This window comes from Pelobates fuscus, chromosome 9 (assembly GCF_036172605.1).
Source record: "Pelobates fuscus isolate aPelFus1 chromosome 9, aPelFus1.pri, whole genome shotgun sequence".
NCBI lineage: Eukaryota > Metazoa > Chordata > Amphibia > Anura > Pelobatidae > Pelobates > Pelobates fuscus.
The window spans coordinates 54,541,848-54,560,824 of record NC_086325.1 but is presented as its reverse complement, the minus strand read 5'-3'; the positions used below and the strand labels follow the sequence as shown (position 1 = coordinate 54,560,824).

Here is an 18,977-nt window from a genome sequence, read left to right as displayed (position 1 = left end):
CTATGGGAGGGAGGGGGATAAGGACCACTATGGGAGGGAGGGGGGGATAAGGACCACTATGGGAGGGGGGGGGATAAGGACCACTAGGGGAGGGGAGGGGGAAGTAAGGACCACTAGGGGAGGGGAGGGGGAAGTAAGGACCACTAGGGGAGGGGAGGGTAAGGACCACTAGGGGAGGGGTGAGTCAGGACCACTGGGGGAGGGGGGTGAAGGAACACGGGGGTGGGGAGGTAAGGACCACTGAGGGAGGAGGAGGGGAGGTCAGGACATATGGGGGGGGGCAAATATCCTTGCACCGGCCCTGCACACACTGCATTCATACACTGCATTCATACACACACTGCATTCATACACACACTGCACTCATACACACACACTGCACTCACACACACTGCATTCATACACACACACTGCATTCATACACACACACACTGCATTCATACACACACACACTGCATTCATACACACACACACTGCACTCATACACACGCTGCACTCATACACACGCTGCACTCATACACACACACGCTGCACTCATACACACACACGCTGCACTCATACGCACACACTGCATTCATTATACACACACTGTAAATAAATATTCAATTAATATATTTTTTTTAGGATCTAATTTTATTTAGAAATTTACCAGTAGCTGCTGCATTTCCCACCCTAGTCTTATACTCGAGTCAATACGTTTTCCCAGTTTTTTGGGGAAAAATTAGGGGCCTCGGCTTATATTCGGGTCGGCTTATACTCGAGTATATACGGTACCTTCATATTAACACTTGCTGTGACAATGCATCCAAAATGCTTAGTGTTTCATCTGGGCAAAATAACACAAACAATGAAAGCCAAGAACTATTTTGTTGGACAAGAAAGCCAATAACTATTTTCCTGGAATACAATTGATATTGTTGGCATACACACTAAAGTGTCAGCGGTGAATATTCATACACCTTAAAGAGTTAAGTTCCTATTGTGCAGCACACTTAGTGGATGTTTCCCTCCATGGAAGCACTTTTTGTAAAAATGAAAATAAGAGGACACACTCTTCACACATAAAGCATTTCAGCAAGCTAAATTGCTTCAGGTGTTTGGAGTATTCCTTTAATTGATGTAACCTTTACAGTGTATATACATTTCCAGTTAATTAGCATTCACTTTTAATTATCTTGACTACATTGCTGTTTATGAGTCATAACAACGTGTTGTCATTATTTAATATGCTATACATACCTTCATAATTATTTTTAGAATGCAGTAGGATCACTACTATCAGCACCAGATGTTTAAATGTCAACTTGTTTTTAGTGCATCACAACCTGGTCCGTAAAGACTTTATTCCAGGGTTGAATAGCCTGCGTGTATAGCGACCAGCTACTTACAGCTCTCCAGTCATTAATTGAAAAAAAACGAACAGCCAAAACACCAAAACCCCTATAGAGCACTGTCATTGTAAGTAGAATGGCTTGATTACTTAGGACCACCTGGTGCTGCTCCCTGGCTCCACTACTTATAATAGTAAGCTGAAAACTCTGTTTGAGCTAAGCCTGGTTCATTGACTGAGAGCAGTCAGCTGATGCTCCCAGTCAATAAACTAGCCCTGCAGGGCTTAGCTCTGGGAAGCCTGCGGAAACTCCTACTTGGTGGAGATAGTCACCTAGTGGACCCCAGGTGAGAAGTCAAACTATTCTAAAATGGTTTGATTACTTACAATGGGAGCTGCCATGGCACTCTTTGCTCCATAACCACACTGTAGTTATTATGCTGCTTTGAGAGTTCCTTTATAGAACAGGTTTATGTTATAAAGGTATGTACCATAAAGGTGAGTCGAGTAACTCTTTTATGAATTAGTGATGTTCTATAGAGTGGGGATCTGCTTGAGACTTAAAATTATTTGTCCTATAAACCATAGTTGGACATGGGCTTATATTAAAAGACCAGGCCCCAAAGACTTGAATTAAAGGCTTGTGATTGATAGAGCACCTTCTTGGTCTAGGAGGGGTTGTATGAGAATCTTTTTTGTATTGTTATTTCAATAAATAATTATCTTGCTAAGGCATCATTTATTCCCTACCCTGTCCCTTAGGGACACTATAGGCACCGAGACCACGTCAGCTTATTGAAGTGGTCTGGGTGCAGTGTCCCATGTCCCTTAACCCTGAGCAGTTAATTATTGCAGTTTTTAAGAAACTGCAATAATTACCTGCTAGGGTTAACTCCACCTCTAGTGGCTGTCTACCAAACAGCCCTAGAGGGACTTCCGGGCTATAAGGCAACTTCTGGTCACCTAACTGACTCTAGACATCCTTACGCAGTGCATGGGGACTTCCAGCATCACCCAAAAGCCCATAAGAAAGCACTGAATAATGCTTTTCAATGGGGAAATCTTAAAACCCAGGAATCGCACCTCTGTCTGATCAAAAAGGCATTTCTCAAGTTTACAGTATAACCCATGCTCGAGTAAGGTTTGTAACACTTATTTGACATGCCCATGGTGAGTAGATAAATCAGGAGAATATATGAGTATGTCACTGAGATACACCAATACAAAAGAATATATGTACTGTCTAAGTACGTCATTAATAAGATCCTGAAACACAGCTGGGGCATTACATAAGCCAAAGGGCATAACCAAGTACTCATAGTGATCATTTCTGGTAGCGCTCCTGAGGTAGAGTTTGAAAAATACCATAGCACCTTGGAGTCTATCAAATAATTCAGAAATGAGTGGTATAGGATATGCATTTTTGAGTGGTACAGTGATCTTATTTAATGCCCTATAGTCAATACAAGGATGCTTATCTCCTTCTTTCTTGGACACAAAGAAGTCTACAGTCATCACTCCATTCTAATATCTCTCCCTTGACCCAATCAATACGTGGAAACCCAAGTATCACCAGACAAGAAAGAGACTATATAAATTGGAAGATGATCTGTTACTTGTGTAAGGCACCTATCTTTAACATTAGAGGAAACGTTTCCTGTGTTATAAGAGGTTGAAATAGTGGTCTACCATCTATGGCCTCAACGGCCAAAGGTGTGGTTCTTTCTTTAAGTGGTGCACATAGTTGGTAACAAACTGCTTGTATATAAAATTCTCAGTTGCACCCGAATCAACCAAAGCATCACAGGTAAACCTTATCTCATTGCTTGGGGCAAAAAAAGAAAGAACAAATCTGGTCTCAGGCAAACCAGGGGACATATACATCACACCTAAGGCTGGTCCCCGGACGGTTCTTAGTTGCACAAGTTTTCCGGCCATATAGGACAAAAATATCTGCAAATGACCCTTCTTTCCACAATACAAGCAGAGCCCCTTGTTCCTCCTAAACTGTTTTTCAGCCTCTGATAATCTCATTGCCCCCAATTGCATGGGTTCGGGTTCTGGAGGCAAAGATGGAGTTGGCAAAACAGGAGTGGAGAAACGAGACAAGTAGGAACGTCTCATTTTATTTTTTGTTCTAGCTCTATCTCTGAGGCGGTTGTCAATGTGCATCATATAAGTGATGTAGTCATTAAGTGTTTCTGGCAATTTCTTTGCAGCAGTCTCATGAAGTACTGCATCAGACAGCTCTTCTGAAAAGGTGGTTATTAAACCGCTATTAGTCCAGTCTACTTCTGAGGCAAGAGTACAAAATTCAATGGCGAACTCAGCAACTGATCTATTACCTTGCTTAATGCGCATTATGGCTTTGGGAGCATTTCTTTTGTTCCCTAATGGCTCAAATGTATGTTTAAACTCAGCAAGGAACTCCTTACATTCATATACGACTGCCCTATTGCTCTCCCATAAAAGATTGGCCCATGTAAGAGCCTTACCTGTCAATTGGTTCATAAGATAACTTACCTTAGATCTATCAGAAGTGAAAGATCCAGGAGATGCCTCAAAATGGTATTCTATTTGGTTAAGAAAACCATGGCATTCTTGTGCATTGCCTCCAAAATAAGGAGGGGGTGATAAGGATATCGAGGGAGCCTTATACACAATGGGAACAGACGCAATAGAAGGGGGTGTACCTGACGGTGGTTTATCAGGCTGAAGATGAGCTGTATGGGCTAGGAGCGTTTGGAAAGCCTGGGCAAATAGATCCATGCAGTGATCATTTTCCACCAGTCTCCTCACGCAAGCCAACACATGCTGACATATTTCTGCAGGGTCCATGTCCCTGTCGTAATGTCACAATTACTAGTGACCCAACACACAGAACTATGTAAACACAAAATAAGTATACCAGGCCTTAGAATGGCCGGACTTAACGTAAGAGAACAGTTAAAAACAATTCGAAGTCAAGGGTACAGAAATACATAATAAATGGAGAACTAGCCAAAAGTCAGGATACCAGAAGTAGGGAAAGTCGAATACAAGCCAAAGTCAAATACCAGAAAAATCAAATGAACAGGAACGCACTCTCAGACAACCAACACTAGAAAACAAGACAGGGCACTGAGAAAATGCATAAGGGGGGTTAAATATGCCTCTCAGTGCTGTAATTGGTCAGTACATGGCCTTTGACCCCAAAACATGCGTGTGCGTTGACTTTGTGACGTCACATGCATGCCGGCACCATCTTTAATGTGGGCAGTGTGCCCTTTTTCATAAAGAACAGGACCACAATGACTGGCATCCTTTAGAATGCCACACCAGCTTGCGCCCAGTATTTTTGCTTTCCTAGAGTACCGGCGTGACCGCACTAATCAGGTGCGGTCACGCCGATACAACCTCCCAGCTCCGTGACAGGGTGAAGCTATAGTGCCAGGAAAACAAGTTTTTCTGCCACTATCATTTCCCTTTAAGCACACCAAGCTCAGGTAACTAGGCTTATTCCATTTCGGTTTCAGTGGAAGTAATGACAAAGTCTATACCATTTGTATGCCCTACGGACTTGATTGGGAACCACTGAAAAAACATGATGCAAAAAAAAGTTTGTTAACAACCCTTTAAAATTAAATGTTTGATGGTTAAATTTTCTTACTATCTTGATGAGTAGTCTGCATTTACTATACACTGATTTCTCACTAATGAGACATCAACTCCTTCCCCATAAAAATCCTGTGGTTTTAAAAATCCCATGGAATGCTGACTTCCAGTGATGGAATTCTTTATACTATGGAGACTTGGCAACCGTTTTATTATCTGTCTAAGCACACGCTGATCACAATGAACATTATTGCAGATTAAAAATGTCAGACACTCTTACAACTGCAGTCTTCAACTGGGTCTTTGACAGCTTCCCCCAGAGAGTTTAAACCCAGAACACAGTGTTCTATGTTTATTTCAGAATCAAAACTATTGTTTAAAAATAATATCAAACATATGTAATTATCAAGTTATTTTAGTATAGTTCAGGGGGGATATCAGTCTGGTATTGATTAAAAAAAAAAAAAAAGCTTGTATCCCTTCATAATAAAATGGCACTTTAAATGGAAAATGATAAAATAAGATAAGTGTGGGAACTGTTAGAATTGTCAGTAAGTCAAACAAAACAAAACTGTCTAAAACAGTTGTTTTGCCACTTCGAATAACCTTATTTTCTTATTATGATTCTTATTTTTATTTTTTAATATAAATATAGACATACAAATAAATGAAAATCGTGTGTGACGTAAGCCTGACAAACTTCACATACTGAGAATGAAAAAAGAAAGGTGTGAACTATTCCATTTGCATATCAGATTGGTCCCACATGGACAATGTTGCCAAGCAGTTCCACTCTGCTTGAGAGATAAAGCATCCACAGATGAATGTTTCAGCTACTCATATGCCTCATCAGTGAGGTACAGTTAATACCACCCCTCTAGGCACAGAAGCTGAGCAACATGTCTGCATCTGATTTACTCTTTAGAGTGAAAGCTATAGAAATGCTAGGCATATTTATAAACAAAAAAACACACACACATTTCTCACTAAACTATGAATTATTAGTCATTTACCAGGGAATTACAAATGTTGGCCTCAATTTAATGATTTTGGATAAGCTTTTTAAATGATTTTATCGAAACAATAATATATTGAAAAATATATCACATGTAAAAATTATCAATAGATCAAAAAATAAAACGTCTAAGTATTAAAATATTAACTTAATTGAAAAGCTTAGACAAAAATATTAAACAGATGCCTTTATACTAAAATAGTTCCAAAAAGAAACTTTAGGCACTCACAGGGTTGAGATGAAGAGCTATATATATATCTATATATATATATATATATATATATAGCTGTATTCCAACACAGCTATACACAGGCTCCAATTAAAGTGTAACTTTTATTTCTTACATTAAAAAGTAGATACAAGTGCCATAAATCGTCAACGTTTCAATGTGTGTAAGTGTTTATGTGGTGTTAGCTTGACAAAGACCTTTGTTAAGGTCGAAACGTTGCTCCTTGCATTGTGATCCAATAAAATTGCTCTTCATCTGAACCCTGTGAGTACATGAAGATTCTTTTTGGATGTATCAGATGCAAGAGCACTGCTTCAGCTAACTACCCTATGGCTCTGGGAAGCTGAGTACAGTCCTTACTTTCTTTTATACTAAAACAAGTCATTTGGAAAACGTATTTCATTTTTTGCCTATAATGTGCAATCCCCTGGTGAATTCAGGACAATGCATGTTTTAGCGACTAACCCTGTGTGTAATAGAATGCTAAGAACTATCGTATGTGTATCTGAATGTTATATGCTGCCTACACATATGGAAAATCTTACTGTTGTGCTATGTTCTTATACAGTAACTGTGTACTGTTCCATTTGTAGGAATAACTAGGTAACTATCGGTATCTTTGCTAGCATGGTTTTGTACCTTGGAGTTTATAATAACAACCGACTGCCTTATAAACTGAATAGAAACAGCATGACCAAATGAAACATATGTAGTTAATTAGATGGCTTTTGAAAATTTTGCTTGAAGGGAGAGGCCTATGTTACTTCATCTGAAAGCTTTGTTAACATGAGAGCCACTAAGTTGGGTTTAAATATTTGTTTAATCTTTAGTTTTGACAAAAATATCTTTCTTACCACAGCAATACAAATTATCTTGTGCATCAGTTAACATAACTTTAGAATTATGTAAAGTTCAAGTAACGTGGCAATAAATCAAACTCTTTAGCTTCTATCAAATTTTACTTTTTAAATCATTGCATATGTTAAATTTTTTTTGGCTTACTTCACGTTTAGGTTTAGTAAATCTGGTTTCTTCATAATAAGACTGAGAGATTCACAGATAACAAAATACTTGAGCTAAATAATAAATGTTTTGATTTATTAATGACCTCACAGACAAGGACAATAAAAAACAGAGCGTGTTTTGACGGGCTTATAATATAATTTCAGAATTCATGGTAACCTTAAAGCAATATCGGGGAGACCACAAATAAATTCTGGAACCTTGAAGGCTAATCATGACATTGCACATGTTTGTGAGCTAAATTTACAATAATGTCAGCTAAACTAGACTTTGTAGAACTTTGTGAACTGGCAACGTGGATAATGTAGCTTAGCCATCACTATTATAAAAACTAAAATAAGTCATTTAATAAATGGGAATAATTTACAGCTAAGATCTGCATACATGGTACAAACCGTATGGTATTGTTAAAAACTAATTCTGTGGTCAGTCATAGTTTGACCATTTCAACCATCTTTCCAAAATAGCTTTCTTTTAATTATACGCTACTGGAATAAGGTAAATAATTGTAAAATGAAACCATACTTAATCATTTTCAATTCAAGTGTAAAACGTTGTGATTTTTATTGGTTAAACATTTTGAAATTATCGATTCACTAGACTTAGCACTGCATGCTTTTAACTAAATTATTTGGAGAAAATGAATTTGTAGACTTAAATAAAGGTGGTATATTGAAGGATAAAACCTGTGTATTCGAGGATGTAAATCATTTTTTCTTTCCGTTTACTTTAGGAAATGACCCATACATGGCCCCCTCCTCTGACTGCAATCCATACTCCCTGTAAAGCTGAGCCTAAGTTTTCTATTCCCACCAAGGTAAGATAACATGGATTGCTCTGAAAAATTTACATTAATGTTATTCATACCATAGCCAATACGCATAAAATTAGAAAAAATGTGAGACAAATTGTATATTAATTCAGAACAACCATCCATGCAATGGTAAATCAAGACGTCTGTGTTTACGGTGTATGAGGGACATCCTTGTCATTTGTGGGGTCATGGGTAAAAAATATTGTGGGTCCCCTTAACCCACTTTTATCTCAACTCTCTATCTGATGTAAAGCTCATTCCTGGGAGGGCACCTTGGCCCAAAATGGTTCATCCATAATGGCTGCAGTGTGAGGTTTGTGCTTTTCTTGCACACATCCTGGGTACTGCTGCCATTAAACCCTGAGTGCGCTTCTTAAAGAGACACTCCAGGCACCAACACTACTTTAATGCATTTGATAAATTTTGGCCTCATTAGTATGATGTATTCTTTGCATTCTCAATTCTTTACAATATTTGGATAAAATAAATAAATGTTTTGTAGAATGCTGCACCATCAGCCTGCCTCTTTAGCCACACCCCCTCCCTCCAGAAAAAGACTTCCTTAACAAATGTATGCACACAGCCATTGATAGTACTGAATGATCTACAAAACAACCTGCATTAGAAGGAGAGGACACCCAGGGTAGCATTTAGTAAGGATATCACTACCTGTTTGTGGTTCCTCTGACTGTCTGCAGCCAGGTTGTGAATTAAAACCAGTTCACGCTGTGCTGTTAGTGGCAGAGCTGTGTGCATGCATATGGTAAGGAGGTCTTTCTGTAATGAGGAGGTGTGGCTATTAATAGATATTAATTAGAGGCAGGCTTATTAATATTTATTTTGTGCAAAAATGACAAACATTTCAGCTTTCAAAAAAATACAGCATATTAATGAGACCAAAACTAATTAAATGCATTAAAGTAGTATTGGCGCCCGGAGCAGTGGTGTATTTAGGATTTGTGCTGCCCTAGACAGGATGATGCTCGGGCACCCCCCTAATTTAAATTTCCCTCACCCCTTCCTGTCAAGGCCGCACTTTGACTGACAGACGCACACTCACTGACAGATGCACACACTCACTGATAGATGCATACACGCATTGACAGACACACACTCTCATATACACTGACAAACAATGGCATACACACACTCACTGATTTGACACACTGATAGACAGACACACACTATTACTCGGAAACACACTGACAGACTAACTGACAGACGCACACTCTCACTGACAGGCGCACACTCTCACTGACAGACGCACGCACTCACTGACAGACACACACATTCACTGACAGACACACACACATTCACTGACAGACACACACACGCACATTCACTTAGACACATACACACATACACATTCACTTAGACACACACACTTACCGACACACACACATACATACTTACAGACACACACACATACACACTTAAAGACACACACACACATACACACACACACACTTAGTCACACACACACACACACATTCACAAACACACACACATTTCCATCAACACTCACAAATTATAATTTTTTACATTTTATTTTAAATCCACCCTTCCTCCCTGGAAGAGCTGGAGTGGATTGCTTACCCGAGGTCCAGTGGGGCTGCTGGTTGGACAGTCAGAGTAGGTGGCGAGGGAGCTTTAATCTTCCTGCTCAACTCCCTCGTGCACCGCATAGTGATGCCGTGAGTCGGAGTGACGTCATATTCCGGCTCCCGGCTTTATTAAGCGGTGTGCGAGGGAGCTGAGCAGGAAGAGCTGAGGTGAGCATGCTCCCCCGCTATCCGCCGCCCGCCTTTTGGGGGGCTCAAAAGAACCAGCCGGACAGCTCTTGAGCCCCCCAGGACATGAGGTAAACAAGGGATTTGCCTGGGCGTTTGGGGACAACCTTTCTTGCCGCCCTCTGCAAAGTGCCACCCAAGGCAGATGCCTTGTTTGCCTCGCGGAAGATACATCCCTGGCCCAGAGTGTATCTTTAGTCACTCAGAGAACAAAGAAAGTGGATTGGCTGAATCTCTCATCTATTCCCCTTTTCACTAACATCAAGGACAAGCTCACACAAACAAATTAGATATACACTTAATATAAAAAGTCTTTAGTGTTTTATTTTTTCAGTTTGGGTTCCTTCTAATGAATTCAGAAAACACAGGGATGTACTGCCAAACACTTGTAAAATTATATGCAATAGATAATAATAGCTTTATAATGCCAGGTCACCAAGCGATGACTAACATATTTTCTAGCATTTTAAATTGTAATGTCCCTATATAACCTGGCTATTTATCCTTATCGTTTAATCCCAACTCCATTCTTATGAATTTTAGATAAGGTTAAAATGTGATTGATTGAGGAAGATATTACAGAAGCCTCAAGCTGTGTAATCTAAATCTTTATATCTACATGATATGTGGATTACTGGTTTGATTTATTGATGTTTATTTTAACAGGATTCGCAGCATTTAACCTCGGGATACAGTATACAAAGTAAGTTTTTTGTTCACCTAGATAATTGTGTTATGCTGTCAAACAATATTGCTTGCTTTTTTTTATGTCTTTGTAATTATAGTGATCGTGTTTATTCTTTTTATGCTAGCTTGCCTTTTTTAATTATTATCAGATTAGTATCACATATGCTCTTTTCTGGCCCAGTTATAATGTAATATATATTTCAAACAATCCCTTGTATGACAATACGCCCTCTGGTTTATTGACAGATTTTGGCAAAGCATTGACTTGTGTTTTAATTCTAATTTCTAGAGCGTTGTGATGTTCCGAATAAGACTGCAGCAAAATCTATCCCTCAGAAGTCGTAAGTCCTTTTAATAACTGCTATGTGTCAGTTGATTTGTACACTACTTAGGTTGCCAGAGGTTATTCAATAATAATGCTCATGTTCGAAAGGTTACCTGAATCTACATTGAATGTTGCAACATGTACAAATACGTTTCAAAATATTTTTTTATTATTATTATTATTTTTGACCTTCCCATTTTTCCATGGTTTTATATTTGGGAGTCCACAGTATAAGACACATTTCTAAATATTGTTCCTCCATCCATGTTCCTAGATTCTTTCTTCTCATATGCCACTGATGGGCAACCTTTTTATATTGGCCTAAATCCTCAGAGTGTGTAAGTTTGTTAAACTCTAACCAACGTACATGGATTTTTCTTTTTCGCAATACACCTAACTTGACGTTATTGCATTCTTTTTTTTTTAGGCACCAACTGTTTACACCAATTTTTATTTTGTGGTATTTATTTAATTGACTTAACAATGGCAGTGATGCAATTTATATTGCAGTGTTTTCATAATTGTAATTTTTACACTAATTGGTAAAGTTCAAAAGACAATAAAAAGATTTAGGAAAAGGGAGGCACAGTAATAAAAAAAAAATAATATATATATTATATATATATATTATTTTATTATTTATTTAGCGCCAGCAAATTTCGTAGCGCTGTACAATGGGTGGACTAACAGACACGTAATTGTAACCAGACAAATGGATGCACAGGAACAGAGGGGTGGAGGGCCCTCCTCAATGAGCTTACATGCTAGAGGGAGTGGGGTATAGTGATACAAATGGTATAAGTAGGGGTAATAAAATAGGTTGCTAGAAAAGTATTAACTGAGAACTTAGTAGGTTATTTTTGACAGCTGTAGGAGAGGAGTCATAGAGGGGGGGAGGGGGATGAAAATCCACTAACAGTTTAGATGATATTCTTTGTTTAATAAATATATAATATATAAATATAGATGTTTTCTCACTTTATCTGCGAACCAAATGGCAGGAATATACCATGTAAAATATATACATAATGTTTTATTATGCATATACTTTCAGTACACTATTTGGCTAGTTTTCACACCTTTTGGTTTGTCTGATTCATTTTCCCGAATCTTGTTTTGTTAACATAATTTGCCAGTGCTGAACCGGCATATGTCCGATGTCTGATTTGGTGGGGTTTTTGGGGTGATGTTTGGCCCCAAATTAATTTTTCTAGTGTGCGCAAGTCTACTAATCGGTCTTAAAGTTTCCAAATGACATTCAAAGCCTGGGACCACTAATATTTAATGGAAGGGTACATACTATAAATTGTAAGAATAGCGAGATTAGCGGGAAGCTTACTAGAACCTTATTCTTATGCTTAGATGATCTGGATATCTATTTGTTCATACCTTACTTTTTTTTTTAAAACTTGTGATTATATATATATATATATATATATATATATATATATATATATATAGATAGATAGATAGATAAGCTTTTATATTTTGAATAAAAATAGTTTACACTGAACTACTTTGTTGTGTTTTTGCATATTTGGCCTTTCATGTTTCTTTAAATATATTTAACAGATCTCTATCCATTAACATCTATAAACATCACAGGAAGACATGCACCTGTGTCCACAAATTGCTTTTTCTTTAAAGGAGTGTCACTAATTAATGACAATAGAACTTGTGTATTCAACGCTTCTGGGCAAAATGAGTCAGAAGGACCAAACTGTTTAAAATGTATACAGAATGACAATGTCAAGGAGGACTACATTATATATCTTGTATCATTTATTAGTTTATTACTTGTTTATAATTAAAATGTGGGCCACATTTTCAGGTGACAGAGTATGCTTTCAAATTAGTCAACTAAGAAGATGTTAACGTTTGTGAGATTCATCACAAATATTTGAATGTGATTATCTTGTTCAGAATTGACAGACTCTGTACCAACTGACTAAAGCTTGTGTCATTACATTGATTTTAGAAGCCACATAATTCTATTGCCTTTAACCTTCTCTGGCACTGTTGGTTTCCTAAAAGATAAATATTCGTAAATATAATCCATCAGGTAGACTCCTATTGTTTTTAAACTGGTCAGTTTGGAAGTAAAAAAAAAAGTGTTAATGTCAATTCAGCCTACACTGATTAAAAGGACACTATAAGCACCCAGACCACTTTATCCCAATGAAGTGGTCTGGTTGACATTCTTCCCCTCTTCTCTGGCGTTTAAACATGCGTTGGGTAGGCACAAGGCTATCCTAACTATAAGATAAGGCCAGGGACTAATGAAAGTATTTCGAAAATTGGGCAGACTAGATGGGCCGAATGGTTCTTATCTGCCGTCACATTCTATGTTGCTATGTTTCCCATTTAGCCCTGCAATGAAAGCCTTGCTGTTCTGCATTTACATGTCACTAAGACAAACAATAAAGGTGGTTCCAATGGACTAGTAAAGTAAAACTCTGCTATATCTATTAGAAGGTCTCAGAGAAAGTTTTGCTGCGCAGACACACTAGCCTCCCAATGATTTCCTATGGGACAGCATTGGATTGGCTGAGATCATCGATCTTGATGATCTCATCTAAGGAGGCGGAGTTTCCTCACAGAGACTGATGCTGTGTGGGAGAAAAAGTGAGGAAAATACCTTTATTACTCCCTATGGGTGGGCAGGTACCTAAGTGGCTAGAAGGGCTCTATAGTATTAGGAATATCCATTTGTTTTCCTTTAAGAATGACCTACTCCTGCTATAACCCTGTGCTTAGAGTCTATCCTTGCTTGACATAACTTTGGAATTCAAATATTTTAGATGAGTAATGAGGAAGGAAACTTGTGGTCTTGGAGTGTTGCAAGTCTCAATTAATTTTCAAATTGCTTGGAAACTGATTCATATAAACTGAAGAGACTGCTTCCATAGCCTTCTTGCACTATAATAACTGCAATGAGCATATGTGGTTATTGTACTTCCTTCTAATTATATCTATGTTTACATTTCATCATTGTAGTGGGGGAACTCCAATTAGTGACTTTAATATCTTGTGTTGGAAATGTGTTTTCAGTGTGGTGAGTTTTCAGCAGGCAACATCTGAATAATATATGTGTGTTTGTGTGTGTATGAATGCACTTTAAAATTAATACATATTTCAATAAATAGATAAATGTCAGGAAAATCTCTTTTTCTCATAGCTTTTAAACCACTTTTTTTTTTAAAAATTCTGTATTTTATTGGTGCAAGATATAACAGCGTGCTTGTGCTGCCACAGTAGCACTCATCCAACATATGAAGTTACATACGAGAACAGTGGCAGAGAATGGAAATGCACATTATAGGTTATAGGCGAGGAACAAAGATAACATTTCGAGGAACAGATAATTGTAGTGGTATAAATAGCATTCTACCGTGTTTATGAAAAGGTGTGTGTGTGTGTATGGTCGCTTGCGGAGCAGGTCTGTAAGTACTCGCGTGCGTGTGGGTCAGGGGCGATGTGGTCGTGTGTGCTAATGTGCCTAGGTGCTTGGGGTGACTTCCCTAAGTCGTGGTCTGTGAGCTTGGGTCAGTGGGTCCCGGGTAAGTTATTGTGGTGCTACCGTTCTATGCGCTGGTGTCCCTAAGTGCTGTGGTCCTGTCCGTCTGTCTGATTATGTGTCAGGGTGTCGGCCGCCCGAGGACGCCACCGGGTCTGCACAGGGGGTCTGCTTTAGAGGGGGGGGTCTTCGTGTGTCTGTCTATGGGGGGGTGGGATAGGGGGTAGTCAGCTCTCTGCGGGTAGGTCTCTCAGAAAGGTGAGTTGTGCGCTGTGGGTCTACTTGTCTGGGTCACTCCTTGGTGGAGTCTGGGCCACTCCAGGTGGGCAGTCAGGAACTGTGTGTAGGTCGCCCCATCCAGAGTGAGTTGGCAGCAGGAGAGCGGGGAGTACTGCAGATAGAGTAGGTGTTGGAGGCATAGGAAGTAACTCTGAACATGGCATTTAGTCAACAGTGATATGCGGCATAAATGTATGCTAGGGCCAAGCCCTGAGGGGTAGAGTTCAGGTAGTGGCTGTGGCATACGAAGCTGCAATGGGCTTCCGGGGCACGAACTCTGGAGCTGCCGTTGCGTTTCGTCCGAGTGGGCCCGTAGGTCCTGCTGGAAGAGCTGCTGGAGCAAGCTGGTCTGTGGGGAGGTGAAGTAGTCCCAATGTCCCTGTGGTCTCTTGCATATTCTGAACAATGTGTTTGTCACCTCCCTTATCTATTTGGATGGTGCGCCCTGGTCCCCAGTGGTACCGGACGTGGTGCAGGTGCAGGAGGGCCGTGAATGGGTTAATGGATTGCCTCCATGCCAGTGTGCTGCCCTAGAGGTCTGCGTAAAATGAGAGGTTCATCCCTTCGAAGGGGTATGTTGGCTGGCCTTTAGTGGCCTCCAGGACTACCTTCTTGTCTCTGGAGGACTGGAACTGGAGTATCAAATCTCCTGTGGCGGTGGATGAGGCCTTCGCCAGTCGCAGTATACGGAACAGACCATCCAGTATAATTGCTTTCGCCAGCTTCGGGGTCATTAGCTCGGTGAAGAGTCTCCTGATGAGGTGTGGGAGTTCAGCCTCTGGGACATCATCAGCGACTCCCCTGTGCTTCAGATCATTCCGGCGATGCTTGTCCTCGTGGGCGGCTAGCTGTAGCTCATGGTGCCGTGTTTTTTGTTGCAGGTCTTGGACGGCAGCCTGAAGGTCCGCAATCTGGTTTGCATGGCTTTTGGAGGTAACTTCCACAGCTCGCCATGAGCTCTCCGATGGCCTCCATGGTCACTGGGGTGATGGCCTTCGCTGGCGGCGGTGCCCGTGATGGTGGTGGAAGCGGTAGGGCCTCCGTGCAGGGACGCCATCTTGGCTCCTGCTGCATCATGCGCTTGCCGCCATAATTCCCCGATATCCATATGTGGGGTTTGTCTGGTTTCACCTTCTTGCTTTTGTTACCCATTTGCGCTTTGGGGTTCTTTGGGTCGTCCTTGGACCAGTCAGGTATGGGTTTGAGTGTTTTAATACCAGTCAGGTATTAACAGTGTTTTTCCGATTCGTTTGCCTGGAGCTCCACGGCCATGCGACCGTCTGCTTCAAATGCTAGCGCATCACCTAAACCACTTCTTGAAAAGGGGTTAGGTGAAACAGATAGCGTTACTACATTATAAAATGATTAAAGGAACAGTATAATATTAGCAATAAAACCTGTATTCCCGATGCTTTATTGTGGTAGCGTATAGTGAGTTCCGAGGGCCACCCGAACTGAAATAAAATTAATTTTTCTCCAGTGCTGAGACTCCATCAACATCTTCCGGATGGTATTGCTCTCAATCCAATGGTCCAATCCATTGCTCATCGTATAGGAGCATTGAAGACTGATGCACTAGTTCACACACATGCAAATACCTTTTATAGGAAAGCACTGAATTAAATGAGCTGCATTTGGTCACGTAACTTGAGTTTTACTTGGTCATTGGAGAGGAACCACCTCTATTGGCTGCCACTAGAGGTATGTTTAAGCCTGTAATGTAAATATTGTAGATTCTACAAAATGCCATGTTTGACATTGCAGGGTTAAAACGACAGAGTAACTACAACCAGCCCACTTAATTAAGATGAAGTGGTTTGGGTGACGTTAGTGGTCCTTTAAGGTATATAGATAGGACAAGAGAGGAATCACTTTTTTTTGCACCTATTATCAATATGTTATTGAGAATAAACCATGTAGTATTGTGAGTACAGATACTATATTTTATATAAACAGCTGCTTTGAAAGCGCTGCCATTATCTTTTATTATGGTCATAAGAGCATCTAAGGTCTAGAAATATTTTAACCCTGTGTTGTGTGCTCAGGTCAGACTTCAACCCCCATGGACAATAAACTCTTTATTTGCACAATATGCTGAACAGTGATCTTTATAATACAGCTCATCAGATTTCTCTTGACTTGACCAGTTTTTTTCATAAACTGTTCTGGTGGATTTCACACATAAAAGATCAGAGCAAAACTGAACTGATTTATTAGCTGGGAAATCATTTTCTGTTGCGTCATATTTTCTCAGAGTAACAAATCTCTGGCACACTACATGTGCAAGTCCAAAAGGACCATGACTAAAATAATACCACAGAGGAAGTAACAGGAAAGTTCTTGTGCCAAACATTTTAAACGGATCCTTTCTAGTTAGAATGTAGAATTACTGGTAGCTGTTTATTGCTCACTTGCTGAATATGAGTATGTATTTTTGAAAAATCCTCTTGTCACTAAAAAATGTTGTTTATAAAAAACATCCAAGACTTTAGTCTCTCTATGATACCTTTTCAAGCAAGAGCAATGTTTTAGTTATACCATCCTAAATAAATAGCCATATTTTTTTAGGTTCATTTCATATTGCTGCACTAATTGATTATATAATACATTTACTGTGCTTCTGCATTTGTATCATGGAGATCTTGCCAGAGCTACTGCTGTTCCTGAAACCAAAGAGAGGCCTTGTAGGTCCAAATAAACCTTACTGAAACTCTGTTTCTTTTTACAGTGTGCATGGGCCTTTCTCATGCCTTTTGTGGACACCAGGGAACTATCCCCATAAAGCATAGCACAATCGCATCATTAGGGCACTAGGACCATAGGAAGAAAACTGTAACAGCTCTCTGCATATGCTCAGTCCTTAGTACGGCTGGCCAATGTGATTGGCAGTCAGCTTTGTCACATTCACACTAGCCTGATATGCCCATTCTTACGATGGGCCAATCACCATTCCAAGCTAGTCTGCCTTTTTTGGACAGTGCCAGTGATGCAAGACACATCACTAAACTGCCCCCCTTTAGACCTGCCCACCCTAGACCTCAGTGCTGTGTTTAATATGGGGCACATAGGGTAGCTGCCCCAGATTCTGTTACTCCTGGTGAATCCAAAGCAGCTGCCCCATGTGCCCGCTGCCCACAACAATTTGGTGGGGCCCATAGGGTGCCTATGCATTTAGGGGCACCTGATGGATATCACTGAACAGGGGCTCTGTGGTATGTAGCTAGTAGGAAGTGATAGACTGTCTACTATTGCCAAATGGTAGAACCCTAGCTGGCATAGCATTGTGGGAGTAGAATGACTTGTGGGGATCTATCTTTCTGTCACCATTGTGCTAGAAGGGGGGGCCCAAAAATTTTCTTGCGCCAGGGCCCTCACTACATTAGTTCTGCAACTCGGTTGGGGTGAACGGTGTGATTTCATGCCAGGGAGTGGGGGTGAACGCAGGGTCCAGGGGTACCAAACAAATGCTTGCCCTGGACCCAATCAATATATTACAGATGGCCCTTCTAGCCCTTATTTACATAGCATTCTATGTTGGGAGGTATGCATGAGCACTCTTTAATTTATGGTACAAAGAACTTTGGGGAAGACTGTCTACATTGTTTGTGTCAAATGGTTTTTGAAAAGTTATACTTAAACTATGCTCTTCGTGGCACTGAAAGCCTGCCTCTCTGCAACTCCTGCAAAGCCATGAAGGTGGGTTAGCCAAGTGCTCTCAACCTATCATTGCTAACCAAGGTTAAAACGCTTTGGACAAATAATGCAGGAGCTCTCCTCCACTTGTGTGACAACATTTTCATATGTTATTTGTAATATATTTTATGTAATGCCTGTAAGATGCCAAAATGCATTTGCTTAGTGGCTTGCTTAAACAGATATAGCAATGGACATTGCTATCATATGGAATTACTGCAGAGCAACTGTGATTGAGAATCAAACACACTGGCAAAATAAACTGCAGTAACTGACATGCTATAAGTATATATAATAAAACTGCTTTATGTGCACAAGTGAACCATTGGTTTACGTCCCAATCAAAGGAAAATAGACAACTTAAAATACTATACTGGTTATTGCTACATGATGTTTACACGAATAATCCACTTAGAAAAGGTTAATTAACATACATCTCTATCTCTAAGATCACAAATTTGTAGGATGTGCACATTTATTTATTAGAAATGTTATTTATTTAGAGGATGACAATTTTTTTTTCAAAGTCATCATAAATTTAAGTTGCTTTTATGTGTATTATGTAATTAAATGTACTGGTATATTTATCTGTGTTTTATACAACATGTGCGTGTGTATGTGTGTATATATATATATAAATACACACACACTCTGTTCCTCCGTTCCTATACTCCATAGCCA

General features: G+C 39.8%; 1 protein-coding gene across 1 annotated transcript in view; it reads left to right on the top strand.

Moving 5' to 3' along the window:
- Positions 1 to 18,977, top strand: part of AFF2 (ALF transcription elongation factor 2) — a 468,515-nt gene that overhangs the window by 312,410 nt on the left and 137,128 nt on the right. Inside the window, exons 5-7 of the mRNA XM_063431978.1 lie at positions 7,925 to 8,008; positions 10,462 to 10,498; positions 10,772 to 10,823. Of these exons, the coding sequence (XP_063288048.1) occupies positions 7,925 to 8,008; positions 10,462 to 10,498; positions 10,772 to 10,823 (173 nt within the window). The remainder of the gene's footprint in view (positions 1 to 7,924; positions 8,009 to 10,461; positions 10,499 to 10,771; positions 10,824 to 18,977) is intronic.